Below are 15,243 nucleotides of genomic sequence, written 5' to 3'. Positions count from 1 at the left end.
CGAATGTCATTCTGTTAAGGACATCAATGGCCAGCCTTTAGCCCCAGCCTTTGGAGGTGCTCGGTCAAAAAAATGGGCAGAGGGGCCCCAGACCTCAGGGCCCTCAAATATATGGGGCAGTAGAGAACAGTCAGAGAGTCTGGCCGAGCCTTCAACCTCCCAGCCAGGGAGAGCGACACCAGGATCTTCAGGGCTGGACCTTCGCTGCACCACCAGAGTCGTATTGACCCCTCAGATGGGGGTGTAGCTGCTGGAGACAGATCTGATCTTCAGGGTCCTTTACCACCTAACACTGTAGGACTCCTGATTGGCCGATCCTCTTCGTCTTTAAAGGGCTTAATAGTCCACCCTGGTGTCATAGATTCATATTTTGAAGGAGTGGTCAAGATCATGGCTTCATCCCCTCGAGGGATTGTTGCTATCTCTCCTGGGGACCGCATTGTGCAACTACTGCTATTACCCAGCTTGCATTCCCAGTTTCCAGCACAAAAGCAGAAATGGGGAGGGAAGGGCTTTGGCTCTTCCGGGAACCCTACTGTTTTCTTATCCTTGGATCTGGATCAGCGCCCCTTGATTGAGTTGAATGTTAATGGAAAACAGATTATGGGACTTCTAGACACTGAGGCTGACAGTAGTATTGTAGCCATTAAAGATTGGCCCTCTGACTGGCCCATACAGCAATCAGCTCTGACCCTTCAAGGGCTGGGCTATGCCAAGACACCAGATATGAGTGCTCAGGAGTTACCCGGGAAGGATCAGGAAGGGCATCAGGAATGTTTCCAACCTTATGTTCTGGAGCTCCCAGTTAGTTTGTGGGGCAGAGATCTTTTGAGAGATATGAGGCTCAGGGTGACCAATGAGGGACAGTATTCCAAAGCTTCACAAGAGATGATGAGGGCTATGGGCTGGCATCCCTCTCATGATGTTGGGAAGTACCTCCAGGGACATAATGCCCCTATTACACCTGCCCCAAGGAAAACAAGACAGGGTTTGGGTTTTTCTTAGGGGCCACTGAGGAGGGAATTCCCATTACCTGGAGTATGGAGGATCTGGTTTGGATTCCTCAGTGGCTTTTATCCTCTGAAAAGCTTCAAGCTGCACAAGAACTTGTAAAGGAGCAGTTGGCCATGAAACATATTCGACCGTCAGTATCCCCTTGGAATACTCCTATTTTTGTAATAAAGAAGAAGTCTGGAAAGTGGAGATTGTTACATGACCTGTGGGTTATTAATGCGCAGATGCAGGTCATGGGGGTGGTGCAGCGGGGCTTACCTCTGTTGACTGCTTTACCCAAGGATTGGCCAATAATTGTAATTGATATTAAGGACTGCTTCTTTTCCATCCCTCTACATCCCAAAGATTGTGAGCGCTTTGCTTTTACTTTGCCATTCATTAATCAAGAAGAACCAGATCAGAGATTTGAGTGGGTAGTTTTACTACAGGGGATGGCAAATAGCCCCACTATGTGTCAACTTTATGTAGGAGCGGCCATTCAGCCATTGAGAGATTCTTTCCCTTCCCTGAAATGCTTGCATTACATGGATGATATCCTTTTAGTACATAAAAGTGAAAAAATTTTTATATACTGCCTATCAAGATCTGGTGCAAAAGTTAAAGGATCATGGTCTCCATATATCCCCAGAGAAAGTACAACAAGAGCAGGTAGTAAGTTACCTGGGAGCAAGGATAGGGCCCAATGAAGTCCGTCCTCAGAAAATTGAATTGAGAGTAGATCATCTTAAAACTTTAAATGATTTTCAGAAATTATTAGGAGATATAAATTGGATTAGGCCCTATTTGAAGATCCCAAATTATGAATTGAAACCTTTGTATGACATTCTAGTAGGGGATTCTGCATTAGATTCCTCACGGGTGTTGACCCCTGAAGGGAGAAAAGCACTTCGTAGGGTAGAGAATGGGCTACAAGAAGCCATGCTACAGCGTTGTACATTGGGACAACCAATTTTGTTATGTGTCCTTTCTACCCTGACGCAACCCACAGCAGCGCTGTGGCAAGCTGGCCCACTAATGTGGATACATCCAAAGATATCAGCAGCTAAAACAGTGGAACATTACCCTACCACCATGGCAGGTTTGGCAGAGGAGGGAATTCGACCAAGTTTACAATATTTCGGCCTAGAGCCAGCGACGATTGTCGTCCCTTACAATAGTGACCAAGTGAGAGTCTTGTGCGCAACTGTTGATGATTGGGCTATCTTAAGGTGTGGATATAAAGGAGAAATTGATAATCATTATCCAAGGCATCCACTAATGAGCTTTTATCGTGCCCATCCCATTGTTTTTCCAGAGATTACCCAAGCAGCTCCTATTGCTGGGGCAGTAACCATCTTTACTGATGGATCCAAAATGGGATGTGGTTCTTATAAGATAGGAGGCATGGATCCTGTGGTTATACAATTTTCCCCTGGATCGCCTCAGATTATCGAGTTCAAAATTGTATTGGAAGTTTTTTAAAGTTTATAAGGATGCTTTCAACTTGCTTTCAGATTCATTATATGTTGTTAATTTAGTTAAGGTTATAGAAGTGGTGGGAAAGATTAAAAGTAACAGTCCCATTTATCCCTTGTTATCACAATTGCAGACCCTGATTCGGCAAAGAAAAGACCCGTTTTATGTACAACATGTTTGTGTACACACTGGCCTCCCTGGACCCCTGAGTAACAATAATAATGAGGTAGATCAAGCCACCAGAAGAGAATTTATCTTTCTTCAGGAGGAGAGTCCAATTTGCAAAGCAGAAGATTTTCATGCTCAGTTTCATGTTAATGCTCGAATGTTGCAGTTTAAATTTAAAATAACTAGAGAAGCTGCTCGCTCCATTGTGTTGCAATGCCCTACTTGTATTGTTTTTCAACATCCTCCCTGTATAGGGGTCAATCCTAAAGGACTTTTGCCATTACAACTTTGGCAAATGGACGTTATGCATTTCCCTGAGTCCGGTAAGCTAAAGTATGTTCATGTGTCTGTGGATACATGTTCAGGTCTTATTGTCGCAACTCCCCTGAGTGGAGAAAAGGCAAGAAATGTTATATCCCATTGCCTGGAAGCCTGGGGGGCTTGGGGCAAACCTCTACAATTAAAAACTGATAATGGCCCTGGTTATACAGTCCACTCTTTTGTTTCCTTTTGTTCTCAAATGCAAGTTATACTTAAACATGGCCTTCCTTATAACCCGCAAGGTCAAGGTATGGTGGAGCTTGCACACTGCACACTAAAGGAATGTTTACAAAAACAAAAAAGGGGAATAAGCCAAGGCCGCACCCCTAGAGACAGAATAGCCCTTGCCTTATTTACCTTAAATTTTTGGGAAATGGATGAGGAAGGCCGTTCGGCTGCTGAAAAACATAGTATTCGACATGGATCCTTAAAAGGTTATGTCAAATGGAAAGATGTGTTGACAGGAGAATGTAATGGACTGGATCCAGTGTTGGCATGGGCCTGGGGTTCTGTTTGTGTTTTCCCGCAGAACCGAGATGGACCGCTCTGGGTACCAGAAAGGCTGGTGCGCAAATGTCACTTCTTGAATACTCATGCTCCTGCTGGGAACGATGATCGTGAGGAGTCAAGAGGAGCAAAGTTGGGGGACCCTGTCGGTCCTCCTGAGACCCATGCCGATATGCCATGATGCTTAAGTTTATCCCCACCTTTTTATTAGTAATAGAAGTTTGAACTTACCCTTTTTGCCTAAGGATAGTGACATAGCCAGCACTATTGAAGATAGGAGCTTTGTTTTATTAGGTAGTTTGTGCGTTGTAAAAGTTAGAAATATAAGTGATAAGAGTGATTGTATTATGCTTTATAACCAGACTGCTGCCTGGTTTGATGTGCCAGATGATTCCATGTCTGGAACAGCTTATATGATGGGCACTTGGATTGAGGGATAGTGGCCTGCCAATTATGGCCAAGAATGGTTAGACGGAAGCTGGAGTGCTATACAGAATTTTTCCAGGCCTCCTAGTCTACCCCATTGGGCACCCTTTTGTATGGATTATACTGTAGAGAGTCTTTTGTTTCCGTGGACAGGATGCCAGGCTAGGGGGAGTGCAATGGGCAAACTTGCCATTGCTTTAGATTTGCAAACATCCTTGAATGTCCAATTGAAAGGAGGGCTTATGCTGGTTAACAGAAGAGGTGACCTTGTTCAAGAACAAGTAGATACCTTGTGGCAGCTGTCCAAGCTGGCTGTGAGTGGAAATTTCATGGGCTATGCGTTACCTCCATTCAATGTCATAATTATACCCAGGCTGCTAACTTTTCTCGTCAGTTGTCTGCTTATTTGACAGGAAGCTGGGCTGCGGATTTTGAAGGCCTGATGAAACAGCTGCAGATGGCCATCGTGGCAGTGAATTCCACGTGCCTGGACCCCAGTTTCATGACCGGGTTCACAGCTTGGATTGCCAGAGCCGTGGACCACATAAAAGAGTGGGCGGATCTTGGGGCCTTGAGCCCTATGGTGGGTTTAGTTAGTGTTTTAGGCCTGTGGTGCGTGTGCAAGATGAGAGCCACACAGAGGCAGAATGTGGCCATGATCATTCAAGTCTTTACAGTTGTAGGAGTTGGATCCTCCCCCAAGCATGGCTGGCTGCCATGAAAGAATAAGATCTTCACGTTCAGGTTGTGAGGCTAAGCACTGCACTTGAGGCATGCTGATTGCCACTGGCAGCCTTGAGTTGAGCATGTCTGATTTATGTGGGTTTGTGCCACCCTTATTCCAGCACTTTTCAGTGTTCTTCCCGCCTCTGAGAAAATTGGCATGGGATGGGTCAGGCTTGAATTGGGCTGATGAAGCCTATAGGAGAGCCTGTACAATGTCCTTCTATGTTTGCTTCAGAGATCAGACCCCTACTCTCACCTGTTTTGTCTTTAAAACAAAATAGGGGGAATTGTAGAGAGCTGCGATGTGCTGTGCTGTAAAGCTGGCGCTAGCTCCTGTGCCCTATCTTCCCGATGGCGAGTGCTCTCTAAGAAAAACAAGTCCTAATATGGACAAGGCTGGTGATCTGTGCTGCTTCCCCTTACGTGTGCCTATCTGCTGCCGCCACGTAGCTTGCTGGGGTAGGTTGCTCCAGGAGTATTTAGCCTGTGGGCGGGCTTTCCCCGAGGTCAGAAGAAGATACAAAGTTCCTGAATAAACTGCTTGAGGAAGAGCTCTGGCGTTGTGTCTTCCTTGCTGGACGAGGTGGGCGCGAGACACACACACACACACACACACACACAAGTTTTAAAATATAATTAAAATATTTTTAAAGCCCTGAAGAAACTAGAAGAAACACAACTCAAAATAATAAAGGCGGGGCTGGAGACATGGCTCAGCAGTTAAGAGCACTGACTGATCTTCCAGAGGACCTGAGTTCAATTCCCAGCAACCAGATGGTGGCTCACAAGTATCTGTAATGGGATCCTATGCCCTCTTCTGGTGTGTCTGAAGACAGCAACAGTGTACTCTCATATATACAATAAATAAATCTTTAAAGAAAGGCTGTGCATGACAGAATTAGAGCCAACAATGTCATTGAATGGGAAAACAAAGCATTTGCTGTTTGCAATCTTCACTATAGCAACGAGGTAAACAAAAGAAGGCTTCAAATAGGAAACGGTCAAATATTCTCTGTTTGTGGATGACATGATCTTAAATCAAAACCACCCTCAAGACTTAAGCTCTGGTGAGCACTTTCAGCTGAGCAACGGGACATGAACTTACCTGTATCTCTTCAGCCCTAGTTAGGTTTCTGTTCAGACAAAAAACACTGACCAGCCCAGGGAGGAAAGGTGTGATTTTTACATTATCACTTCCAGCTGATCATAAAGAGAAGTCAGGGCTGAACTCGGGCCGCTGGAGGCAGGAAGTACAGCAGAGAGCATGGGGCAACACTGCCTACTAGCCTGCTTTTTACGATGCACAACCCTCTTCTATGATCCAGGACCATCTGCACAGGGACAGCATCACCCACAGTGAGCTGGGCCCTCCTGCAGTAACCATCAATCAAGAAAACTCTCCACAGATTTCCAGGCCAGCCTGATGGAGACAATTCCCTAAGTGGGAGTGCTTTCCCACATGTGTCTAGGTTTGTCTTGAGTTGACAAAAACAACCAGCGCACTTTCCTTTTCTCTCTCTCTCTTTCTTTCTTTCTCTCTTTCTTTCTCTCTCTCTCTTCCTTCCTTCCTTCCTTCCTTCCTTCCTTCCTTCCTTCCTTCCTTTCTTTTTTTCTTTCTTTCTTTGAGACAGGCTACACTCCCCTAAAACCCCTACCCTACTGCTAACTGTCCTGGAGCTTGCCAGGTAGAGCAGGCTGGATTTAAACTCAGTGAGATCCTCCTGCCTCGGCCTCTGAGTACTGCTCCACCACAACCTGCCTTAGACAGACAGCATACAGCCAAGGCAGGCCTTGAACCCTCATCTTCTGCCTTTACCTTCCAAGTGCTAAGACTCCAGGCCCCAAGTACCATACATGGCAAAAAATAAAATAGAATAAAATAAAATAAAACCAGCGTGGCTTTCAAAGTATCAATAATGAACTTGCTTGTTAAGAAACAGAATAAAACAACACATTGTTAACAGCTTAAAATATACCTAGGAATAAGTCTAAGCGGCGAGGTGTGAGACTCTTACACTGAAAACTTTAAAACACCGAAGAAAAAATGTGAAGAAACTAGTAGATGGGAAACCCCCTTACTGACAAAATGGGCAGAATATTCTGGAAATGGCCATAAAACTTGTATTAGGGTCTAGAAGAACAGAAACAACGGAATGAATACACACACACACACACACACACACACACACACACACACACACACATCTGTGTGAATTTATTACGTCAGATTTAAAATGGTAACAGCTAAATCATACCAGAGATGCTGAGAGCCTGGTAGATAGTTGGTCCTTGAAGCTGAAGGTTTCAGCAGCCAGTAGTCCCATCATGGCTGTTCTGATAGGGTGAGGAAGATGATAACCAGTAGCTACTCAGTGCACAAGGCAAGATGCCTCAGAAATCTGTTCTGGCTCCTGAAGCCCGGAAGTCTCCCTGAGAGCCACTGGCCCATTGTCCAGGATGGAAGCCTAGGAACACTGGATCTGCGGTTAGTGAGCGAGCAGCAGCAGGAGCAGGGTGAATCAACTACAGGTGAGTGGGAGGCCACGCCATCACAAATGGAGACCATCCCCCTTCTGCCACACCCCTTTTACCTGGGCTGCTGATGGAAGGTGCAGTCCGCCATCCAGGTGGGTCTTCCCCATCAATCAAGACAGGAAGCTTCTTCAGGTGAGGCTCCCTAGTCAGGTGGTTCTAATTTGTGGCAAGTTGCCATTACATCAACTATATATAACATTGCTGAAAGTGACCCAGAAATTCAATGCAATCCCCATCAAAACTCTGACATTCTTCTTAAGAATAGAAAAAAAAATTTCATTCGCATAAAAGATTTTAACGAATCCAAAATAACCCAAGCAATCCTGAGGAGAAAGAGAAAGGGATGTCACACCTGATTTCTTCACTACAAAGACGTAACAAAGCCACCATGCTACAGTCATGAAAGTAAACATGTGGGCCAGTGGGGTACAGGAAAGAGGCCAGAATACCCCATTTAGCTACAGCCACATGAGTTTTGACAAAAGCTTAAAAACATACATTGTCAGAAAAAAAAAATTAAAAAAAAAACAAAAAACAAACAACCAGCCTTTTAAATAAATGGTACCGAAAAACGGACTATTCACATTAGAAGAATAAAATCACACCCCTATCATTTATCCTAAAGAAAAATCCAACCAAAATGAATCAGACAGTGATGAGAGACTCAAACTCTGAAACCGCTAGAGGCCAACACAGGCAGAACAATAACTTATGGTAAGTAAGGGCTTCCTCAAAGGACTCTGATAGTTCTGGAAATAATACCAAGAATTGGCAACTGGAGGGCTGGAGAGATGGCTCAGTGGTTAAGAGCATCTGAGTTCGATTCCCAGCAACCACATGATGGCTCACAACCATTTGTAACTCCAGATCCAGAGGACCCATCGTTCTATTCTGGTCAGCATGACAAGCACCAGGCATGCAAGTGGTGCACAGATATTCAAGCAGGAAAAACACTTATGTAGAATTCTGAAATAAGAGGTTCAGTACAGGCTGCAGTGAAGAGGCAGCCTACAGCATAGGAGAAAATGTCTGCCAGCTGCACATCAGGCTACATCAAACAAAAATCCACCCAATAAGTTTGCAAGAGAAGAAACGCAAATGACTAGGAAACACATGGAAAAAATAAGTTCAACATCGCTAGACATCAGGAAGTGCAAATTAAAACCCCGGTACAAATGGCTACTGAAAACAAATGCAGGCGGAGGTATGGAGAAAGAGAAACCTTTATTCACTGCCGGCTGGCAATCCAGACAGTGTTGGATTTGGTGCAGAGGTTTCTCGTCAAACTGAAAACAGAAGTACCATAGGATGCAGCTGCACGATTCCTGTGTACAAACCCAATGGAGTCTAAGCCAGCACAGCACTGGACATTCTACATGCACGTTTACTGAAGTATTAGTCACCAGGTTAGATGCCCGTAAACAGGACATAGCGTTCAACCATCGAGAAGAATGAAATGATGTATTTTCCAGGAAGATGGATGAAACTGGAAATCATATTGGGTACGGGCAAGCTGGACTCAGAAAAAGCTGCACATGCACAAGAGGTGAAAGAAAACATTTCTTTTTCTTGAGTGTGGTTTACTTTGTTCAACATGATTTCCAGTTCTGCACCAAACAAACACGTGTGTATATATACATTGACATTAAAACCATTGGGGAAAGAATAGGGTATGGACCTGTGGAGAGTACAATCAATGACATATACACATAAAAATGTCACAACAAACTCAGGCAGTGGTGGTGCATGCCTTTAATCCTAGCACTCAGGAGGCAGAGGTGAACAGATTTGTAAATTCAAGGCCACCATGGTCTATAAAGCAAGTTTCAGGACAGTCAGGGCTACACAGAGGAACCCTGTCTCAGAAAACAAAACAAACAAACAAACAAACAAAAACAAGGAAAAGAAAATGTCACAACAAAACCCATTCTTATGTAAGACGACCCCCAAACCTATTTACAATGTTAAAAATGAAAACGAATCAATATGCCGAGAAAATACACAGAAGAACCCCTCTCACCACATCTCAGGTTGTTTGCCTTGTGATGAATATTGTCAGTTCTGATTGGTGGCCAGCCAAGAGTTGAAGATAAATTGTTTGCCATTTCCTGATCGACTTCGACCCAGGGATCACAGGGGAAGCTGATCTGAGACCCTCGCTGACAACGGGGTGCAGTTGCTTCTCCTGCTCGCTGACAATGGGGTACAGTCGCTTCTCCTGCTCGCTGACAATGGGGTGCAGTCGTTTCTCCTGCTCACTGACAATGGGGTGCAGTCGCTTCTCCTGCTCACTGACAACGGGGTGCAGTTGCTTCTCCTGCTAGGCCCACTTGGTGAGCATCTTCCCTTTGCTGGCTCTGAGCACAGATTTGGGGCCGTTGGCAGCAAGCTTGATGGGCTCAGATCTGGGGTGCAATATGTTACCCACTCTTGCTTTCTTAGCAATAAAGCTGTTTGACTACAGCTTACAATTCTAATCAGAATACCAAGAAATACTCGGATTGCTCTGACAGTTAAACCTGAACACATGACGGGTGTTGGCTGTGACTTGGGCTTAAGCCGAGGGACAAATGCGAATTCTTTCTGCTGGATATGAAGTGTTGCTTTCATACCTTAGTGTTTACGAGGAGCAGCCAGAAAAGGAGAAAAGGCGCTGCTGAAGTTTAAATCAGGAGATCATAGAATTAATTCACTATATAAAGTCCAGGGTTTATACACTGTAAGTTTAGTTCTTAGAAATACAGATAACTTAGTAGTAGATAACGGTATCTGGTGCCGACCCCAGTGATCAAGTTAAATCCTGGAATTCACATTGTGGAAGGAGAACTGACTTCCCCAACTTTCCTTCTGATATTCACATGTGCCATCCCACGTGTGCTCTCATACACACACATGCATGCACACACAAGTGCACACACACATAAAGGTAAGAAATGAAGACTAAAAAAGGGATAGACAATGATTGTATCTTCTTTTTTTGTTTTTTGTGACAAGGGCTCTCTGTGTAGCCTTGGCTGTCCTGGAACTCGCTCTGTAGCCCAGGCTAGCCTTGGACTCATAGAGATCCACCTGCCTCTGCCTCCCAAGTGCTGAGACAAACGACCATGATGTGAGCCACCACTGCCTCGGGACATAATGATTCTAATGAAGAGTAAAGTACAAAGCGTCACCTCTGTAGAGGAAAACTTGGCGGGGAGGGATGGCTTTGCAAGGCATTGTGTTGCTTTTAGTGGAAAATTTAAAGTATTAACAACACAAGGCTTAGGGGTGAATTAAAAGCATGACTTTAGAGTTGCCATCTCGAAATTACTGAATACTACAAAGAGTGGGGTCTTAAGGTTGCAGTTGACTGTTTTAAGGCATGCAGACATCATCGAGACTTTTCTCTTTGCGTAATGTCATCTTTTGATTCTTTTGTTTTTATTAAATATAATGGATAACATCGACAGCTATTCTCTAGGTAAGCATCATCTCCTACGTGGATCCACACCCAGGAAGTTAATCTTACCAGTAAACTTCACATTACCATCTGCCAACTACTATAAACTCAGGACCAACCTTAAACAGATAAACCTTTAAGATAGAAATCATGGAACTGATGTGGGGAAGGATTCTTAAGGTGGGACTGGGAAGAGAACTAGGTGGTAGAGGCTGCAATACGATCGGGATGTAAAGTGAATAAAAATGTAAATTATGGGAAAAAACCCAAAACCCAACCAACCAACCAACCAACCAACCAAACAAACAAAAAAAACCCCACAAGAAATCCTGGGGCTGAAGTGATGGCTCAGGGGCCTGAACCTGCTAAGGTCCTCGATTTGATTCCCAGTAACCACATGAGATAGCTCAGTCACTTGCAATTCCAGCTCCAGGGGATCTAATAGTCTCATTTGGCCACTGTGGCCACTGCAATCAAGTGCACATACCTACACATATAAACCCACACTTGCATAAGTAGAATTTAAAAATTTAAAAATCATGAAAAGCACCCAAGGGTTAGGGTGCAGTTTCAGTGTGCAGGAGCCCTTGTTGCGGAGGACCTGTGTTCAGTTCACAGCACCCACATGGTGGCTCGCAATGATCCATGGCTCCAGTTCCAGATATAGTGTCCTCTTCTGACTTCTTTTATATATATAAAATCCACACTATGACAGATCTATTTTTCATCCTTAAATCTTGAAGCCCCATCCTGAGTCTAAGGAATAATGAACTGACTGCTGAGGAGAAAATTCTGTGTGTATGTGTGTGTGTGTGTGTATGTGCGTGTATGTGCGTGTATGTGTGTGTGTGTGTGTGTATGTGCGTGTATGTGCGTGTATGTGTGTGTATGTGTGTGTGTATATGTGTGTGTGTGTATGTGTGTGTGTGTGTGTGTGTGTGTGTGTGTGTACCTTCCCACTTCTCAGCATTATTTGGTAACTTTTAGGCCTTTGATGTGGAGTAGAAAGCCTTCTGACTTCCTCCAACCCACCAAACTACTTCATTGCTAACTCTCCTAGAATCTACTTTCTATTTACAGTCAATTATAATGAAATATTTCATTGTGTACTTTGTGGTAACTTTCTGTCTCTACTACAAATATGCAAATTTATTTACCAGTGTTTTCATAGCTCATAGAAGACATTCAACAAATCCTTGCTAAAGTGGAATGTGCAAAATTTAAAAATAACAAACCTAGCATCAGTACCAAGTCGTCTTCAGGACAAACTACGGGTATATAAGGAAGAGTAAACTCAGTCATAGTTTAGGACAGTGCTGAGTGCAGTCTCCCTCTCCCTTTGTCTCTGCACCCTGCGCTGTTGTCAGTCTGTGCCTTGCACTGCACACTCACTCTTGGAACTCTGTCTCTCTCGGATGCATCATCCCTTGGCTCCACTCCACTTGGGCTATTCTTATACATTGCTTTTCCTATTCCACAGAGACCTGTGAACTTACATCCTCCAGTTTCTTCTCACATTAGTTCTCTACTAAGTCCTGTCTCCATGACAAAGCACACTTTGGGGAGTGTGGCAGGCAGCTCAAAGCTATTGGAGAAAATAGACCATAGCCATGTGGTCTAAGTGGCAGCCAGCGTTGGCTGTGGCTCTGAGCAGCCCGACCCCTATTAGACTCCTGTCTTGATTGTGGCATGCCAGGCCCTCTCCTGCTCTTCTCCAGCTTCTCAACATGTCAGCTCTCCTCTGCCACTTTCTAAAAGATTTCTATCCGTCACTCAGTTCCACCTCACACGCAATCCTGCTTTTTGCTTTTATCCTCTTTAAAATCACTATCCTTAAGTTATAACTTACAACATGAATGGAGACCTACTAGTTTTCCATCTTGGTTTCCTTAACACTGACTTTTTATTTTTCCTCACAAAGCTCATTTTCTCCCATCGTATCTTAACTGCTGGCAGCCTCCCAGGTCCCTCCTTGGCTCCACGCTACTCTTCTATAGTACATGTGCCAATGGCTCAGAAATACTGCCTGGCCCAGGCTTCCCATCTCAAAGGTCCTGTCTATCCTTCCTGTTGACATCACCTGAATGTCCACAGGTACCAACTTAGAACACTGTCACTAGAAAAGTTGAATGTTATCATTTGAACTAGAGGAACTTTCTATCCTTGTTCTAATTTATCCCATTCAGACAACTGTCTAGTCATTTATACTTTCTAAACGTATATGCAACTTTGGCAATCTTTTCCTTTGACAGCACAACACCCTGGGTCCGTGGCTTTCTTTGAGACTTATGTGTTCTTATCTCAGCATCCTTCCATCTGCATGCAGCAAAGTGAGCTTCAATTCACCCCAATTCCAGGCAAGGCCTCTTTCCCTTTAATTACCTTGACACATAAATGATCAAGGTGTATTATTATGGAGGTTATCTACATCATCATAATAAGATGCCCTGGCCAGGCTTGCCTTATTCTTAGCCTCATCTTTTGATACCGAACTCCACACACCCACTTCTCTATTAATACGCTGATTCCACACAAAGGCAGAATTCATTCCTCCATCCCCACCTTCGAACACTAACAGTCCACCTGTATAAGCCACACAAGAAAGTTAGGGCTGTAAGCTTTCATGTAATATGCCAAGCGATTTTTATTTATGAAGCTTTGTTTTACACTTTCAGAATCACATGGCTTCAACCTATGTCTTCTGACCTCAACTATAACACTTAAAGAAAGACAAGTCAAGTTTAAGTCCTCTATTATCCAACTTTAAAAAAATAGAATACAGCAAAAATACATTTCACATTCTCCAATTATCTAACAGTATGGTAGATGCCACAAAAAATCTGGGAAAAGAGATCTTCCTGGAAGAAAAGCGTAATTGGAGTGTAGTCATTAAGTAGCCTACATTTACTGCTTTACCAGGAGGCTGAATAAAGACCTTCCAAGACGGAGCTTCCTCGTTATGATCCCAGAGGAGCCTGGCACTGCCCTTTAGGACTGAGCTGGTAGACAGCATGTGGGTGCCACATCACATCCCTGTCATTGTAAGGAGAAATGCTTTAAGATCTCTAAAATGGTACATTTGGAACTGGGGCGGGATGACAATTTCTTGACATTATGTGCACCATACTGAGAATGAATTAATTGTGATACTCAGTATGGATTAATTCCTTACTTTCCTAAGGCATCAGATTCCCCGAAGGTAAACTGTGAACTGACTGCTTAAGCTAACCAAGAATAGGACCTTTCTCAGATAGCCATATATACTTTAAAACTACGGAATAAAGAGAGTCGGTGTGGATTTAGGTTTTAGAATAATGCTTTTCTCTGTGTTCTTTCAAGATCTAAATCTTAGAAAATTAAGCTTAAATTGATAACCTGCCATTTCTTGGTGGAAGAAAGTGTGATATTTCAGTTGAATAAACAGAAAATAACTGCTTCCAAGGTGGTGACAGATTCAACAGTGGCTGAGAAAAGTCCCAATTGAAAGTACCATCCCCCAGGAAGCACAGCACAGGGACAATACTTATAAACCACAGCCCCCAAACCCACTTACTCTCTGCAGCAATTAACAACCCAGACATCCTCCTGCCTTTGTCTGCAAGTGCTGGTATCCAGTTGGATGCTTGGTATTTGAGTAGCTCCAATGCAAAGGGACAAATAACACGACTATCTCCTGAAAACTGGACCTTGTTCACGTCACGACTTCTACAGCACCTCTTTCCTAGTTACATAAGGTCAAGCATTAGTGGACCTGGAGATCTCTCGAACCTACAGTTCAATTGAGAAACAGACAAAAACCAAGATAACTGTAGTCCTCCATTTAAAATCAACTATGTTCTTAAGAACTCAAGGGGAAAAAACCCTGTTACTTTGTAAGCACATTTTGCTAGTGAAACAATACAGACGAAGAGACTGAAGTGTGTGAGAAAGTTGGATTTTCTTTTGGATGAGGTTTTACTGTTGTCTTGAACTGGGCTCAAATGATCCTCTTGCCTCAGCCTCCTGAGGGTTGGGTGTTCATCATCATAAACAACTGGAGATTGGGCACTTAGTGGTCACTTGCCATCAAAGGAGTGTTAGATTTAAAGATAACACAGTTATAAACTACATGCCTAGGATTTTCTCAAATGCCTGTGTGAGGGAATACACTGCATGCTTAAAAGCGGTCTGAAATGGAACACTGGGTACATGGAGTTTTCTAACAATTTTTTTTTTTTAATTAAAAAAATTCAAGCCAGGCAGTGGTGGCGCACGCCTTTAATCCCAGCACTCGGGAGGCAGAGGCAGGTGGATTTCTGAGTTCGAGGCCAGCCTGGTCTACAGAGTGAGTTCCAGGACAGCCAGGGCTACACAGAGAAACTCTGTCTCGAAAAACAACAAAAATTCAAATAAGAAAAAGGGCACAATGCCACACATTATCGTTATTTTCCAAAAGGAAAGGGTGTTTGATGCTACTGATCCATTATTAGAATGTTTCCCCTCTAGTGGGAATTGAACCTAGGACCTCACAAGACAGCTTAGGCAAGCGCTTACACTACTCTGCACACTTATACGTCTGACCTGATTTTCTGAGACTGGGTCTTGCTGAGTTGCTTGGTTTGTCTTCAGATGAGATCCTTCCGCTTCAGTCTCCAGAGAAGACAGGGTTATAC

The 15,243-nt window shown here is 43.8% G+C and overlaps 1 protein-coding gene across 1 annotated transcript; it reads left to right on the top strand.

Annotated features, from left to right (window-relative positions):
* Window positions 1-390: 390 nt before the first annotated feature.
* LOC117723733 (endogenous retrovirus group K member 104 Pro protein-like) lies at window positions 391-1,005 on the top strand. Its single transcript, XM_034523265.1, has one exon. The coding sequence runs from the start codon at window positions 391-393 to the stop codon at window positions 1,003-1,005; it is 615 nt and encodes a 204-aa protein (XP_034379156.1).
* The last annotated feature ends 14,238 nt before the right edge of the window (window positions 1,006-15,243 follow it).

This window comes from Arvicanthis niloticus, chromosome 19, assembly GCF_011762505.2.
Source record: "Arvicanthis niloticus isolate mArvNil1 chromosome 19, mArvNil1.pat.X, whole genome shotgun sequence".
Lineage (NCBI taxonomy): Eukaryota > Metazoa > Chordata > Mammalia > Rodentia > Muridae > Arvicanthis > Arvicanthis niloticus.
This window is presented reverse-complemented; position numbering and strand designations above follow the sequence as displayed.

Excerpts from the sequence above, each read along its gene's own strand:
- LOC117723733 (XM_034523265.1), top strand. The coding sequence starts at position 391 with ATGGCTTCATCCCCTCGAGGGATTGTTGCTATCTCTCCTGGGGACCGC.